Source organism: Parasteatoda tepidariorum, chromosome 8 (genome assembly GCF_982258835.1).
Source record: "Parasteatoda tepidariorum strain Cologne lab strain chromosome 8, Ptep-v5.0, whole genome shotgun sequence".
In the NCBI taxonomy this organism is placed as follows: Eukaryota; Metazoa; Arthropoda; class Arachnida; order Araneae; family Theridiidae; genus Parasteatoda; species Parasteatoda tepidariorum.
The window spans coordinates 26,304,435-26,306,848 of NC_141762.1; the positions used below are offsets into that span (position 1 = coordinate 26,304,435).

Genomic DNA, 2,414 nt, shown 5'->3' on the forward strand with positions numbered 1-2,414 from the left:
GCTCTGATTATGTAAGATCATGCATGTTAATGACCTGCCTGATTACGTTTTCAATCAAAAATTTCTGTTTCGAAAAGCTGTTCGAAATTTTCTGAGTGCTGTTTCGAAACATTTCGATTACATTTTCTTTGTTGTATTATTGAACTATAGTAATTACAACGCTATATGTGATAGTGCTGCTAAAAACATAATTATTAAACTAAGAACTTATTAAAAAAGATTAACATTAACATATCTTTTTTAGCCAAAAGTTTTCTTACAAATTATTTCTGCAAATAGAATGACTATTGATAAACCAATGCCTATTGAAAGTAAAGCAACCGGACCAATAATATCATTTAAGGAAATGCTATGCTCTGTTGAAGATGCGCGTTTTTTGCTTGTTTCATATAGCCACGATTTAAACAGTTGGTCGTTCGTTATTTTCAATAGTATGCCTGCCTTTTTCATGCGAAGAATGGTAAGATCAATCGCTTTCTTACAACAAAACTTTTTACCAGTTATTATACTAGAATCAATAGTAATAGCAGTATCCTCAGAGATATACTTTGTTGTCAATGGTGCTTTTCCAAACCTAAATTGAAACAGAGATCTCGGTCCAATAAAGGCTGTTTTACCATCAAAATATTTTTCGCTCAAGTAATCAATAATATTTACGAACCAGTCATTTTTTTCCATCACTTCGGCAATTTTGATTAAATCCTCGTTCTGACTGCTTTTAAATACTGGTATAAGTAGAGTACCACGATTGACCAGAGCCTTATATCGACCAACTTCAACGGCCATAGCAAGTTCACGAAATGACCGCACAGGCTGATCGACAAGTGGAACTGCTAAAAATGAAAATAGCACGCTTGTGTAACTAAATGATATTATCATCGCCGCCAACCACCAAAAGCAAGTAAGCAATCTACCACCAAATATGTCTTCATTTACACCTTGTCGAACTAAACTGGCATAAACACCTAAAAACAAATCTGAATAAAGTTTTGTTTTTTGGTAAATAAACTGAAACAGAAAAGGCATAAAAACAATAGCACATGCCAAACATATCCAGGTGATATAATCAAAAGGATAAATAAATGCTAACGTTCTATTCCGAGTTCTTGGCAAATGCGTAACGAAAGTTAACTCATTGTATAGAATTGGCTCACAAAAATCAATAACGCTTTCGCGCTCTCCATCTTTGCTTATCAAGGATATTGCGAGATCAGCCTCGCTTCTCATAACCATGCCAACCATACCTGTCCAGTGTCCATCCGCGGCCAAACGACCCCATTCTTTGTCTTCGGGAATGCTTAAGTTAAACTGGAAGTCTAAAACCTTCGAAAGTATGTTTAACACTGCCGCATCAGTGCCACCAGTAAGCCTGATATGACCATTTTGATCAGTTTTGACTTCGATGACGTTATTAAGAGGCATTGTAGACACAGTTATGTGTTTTGGAAACTTCATAATATTTTTGTTGTTGCGAAAATACACTGAAGAAGTAGTATCTTTAAAGTATTTGAAATTGTAATTAATATAAATAACTTTAAAAATGCTTTCAAAACTTTACGCGTAACATAATCATACGTTCTATAGATGTCCTAGCTTCCTTCTATTTCTGTACTTATAGACGAGATATTTTTACTTCTTTGCTTTGTCTTACTTTGTTTCGTTTGTCACAAAAAAGCTATATTCAGACGACACCAATCAATTCAGAGAATCTACATAGATACACTGAGTTACACATAGAGTGGGCTGTCGTGTCACTGAGTTTGAGTTTAGAGTTCCACATGCATATATTAATTTATGCATATATTAACTTCAAAAAAGGTTTTAAAAGCTTCATACAAGATGTATCCAAATCGTTTGAAGATATTCTAGTCTTATCCGTGATTTTTTTTCTATATTAATGTTTTAAATGCTTCAACTCGTTCCCTTTGTTTTGTCTTAGAGAAGATAGGCAGCTCTATTGCTTATCACAGTCATCAATCCAGAGAATTGAATTTTAATCAACTTCAAAAATGTGACGTGTGACATGTCTATATGTTCTAAAGACTTTCTCATACGGCAATTCTATTTTTTATATTTTAGATGAAATGTTTTTACTTGTTTGCGATTCCGTGAAGTTTTTAATCCTTTAAAGATTGTGGAAAGGTGATTTTGACCTTTATTCTTCCCAGTATAGCGAAAACAGTTTTGCAATAGATAAGAAAACTGCATACTGTAGAGAATGAAAATTTTTTTTTAAAATTTATTGATTTCCAAAATCAACAGTGAATTGACAAATTTTTCTAATACATCAGAAATTGAAACTTTCTTAAATTCTTTGCCACATTTCAGTTTTTCAGAAATTCTTTTGTAAGTCAGAGATCGTAATTACTATCAATTATTTACAATTCAGTTATTCAGTTATTATCAGATCCATA

At 32.8% G+C, this 2,414-nt stretch overlaps 1 protein-coding gene across 1 annotated transcript; it reads right to left on the reverse strand.

Annotated features, from left to right (window-relative positions):
• Positions 1–240: 240 nt before the first annotated feature.
• LOC122271453 (glutamate receptor ionotropic, delta-1-like) lies at positions 241–1,422 on the reverse strand. Its single transcript, XM_043052759.2, has one exon. The coding sequence runs from the start codon at positions 1,420–1,422 to the stop codon at positions 241–243; it is 1,182 nt and encodes a 393-aa protein (XP_042908693.2).
• Between the last annotated feature and the right edge of the window lie 992 nt (positions 1,423–2,414).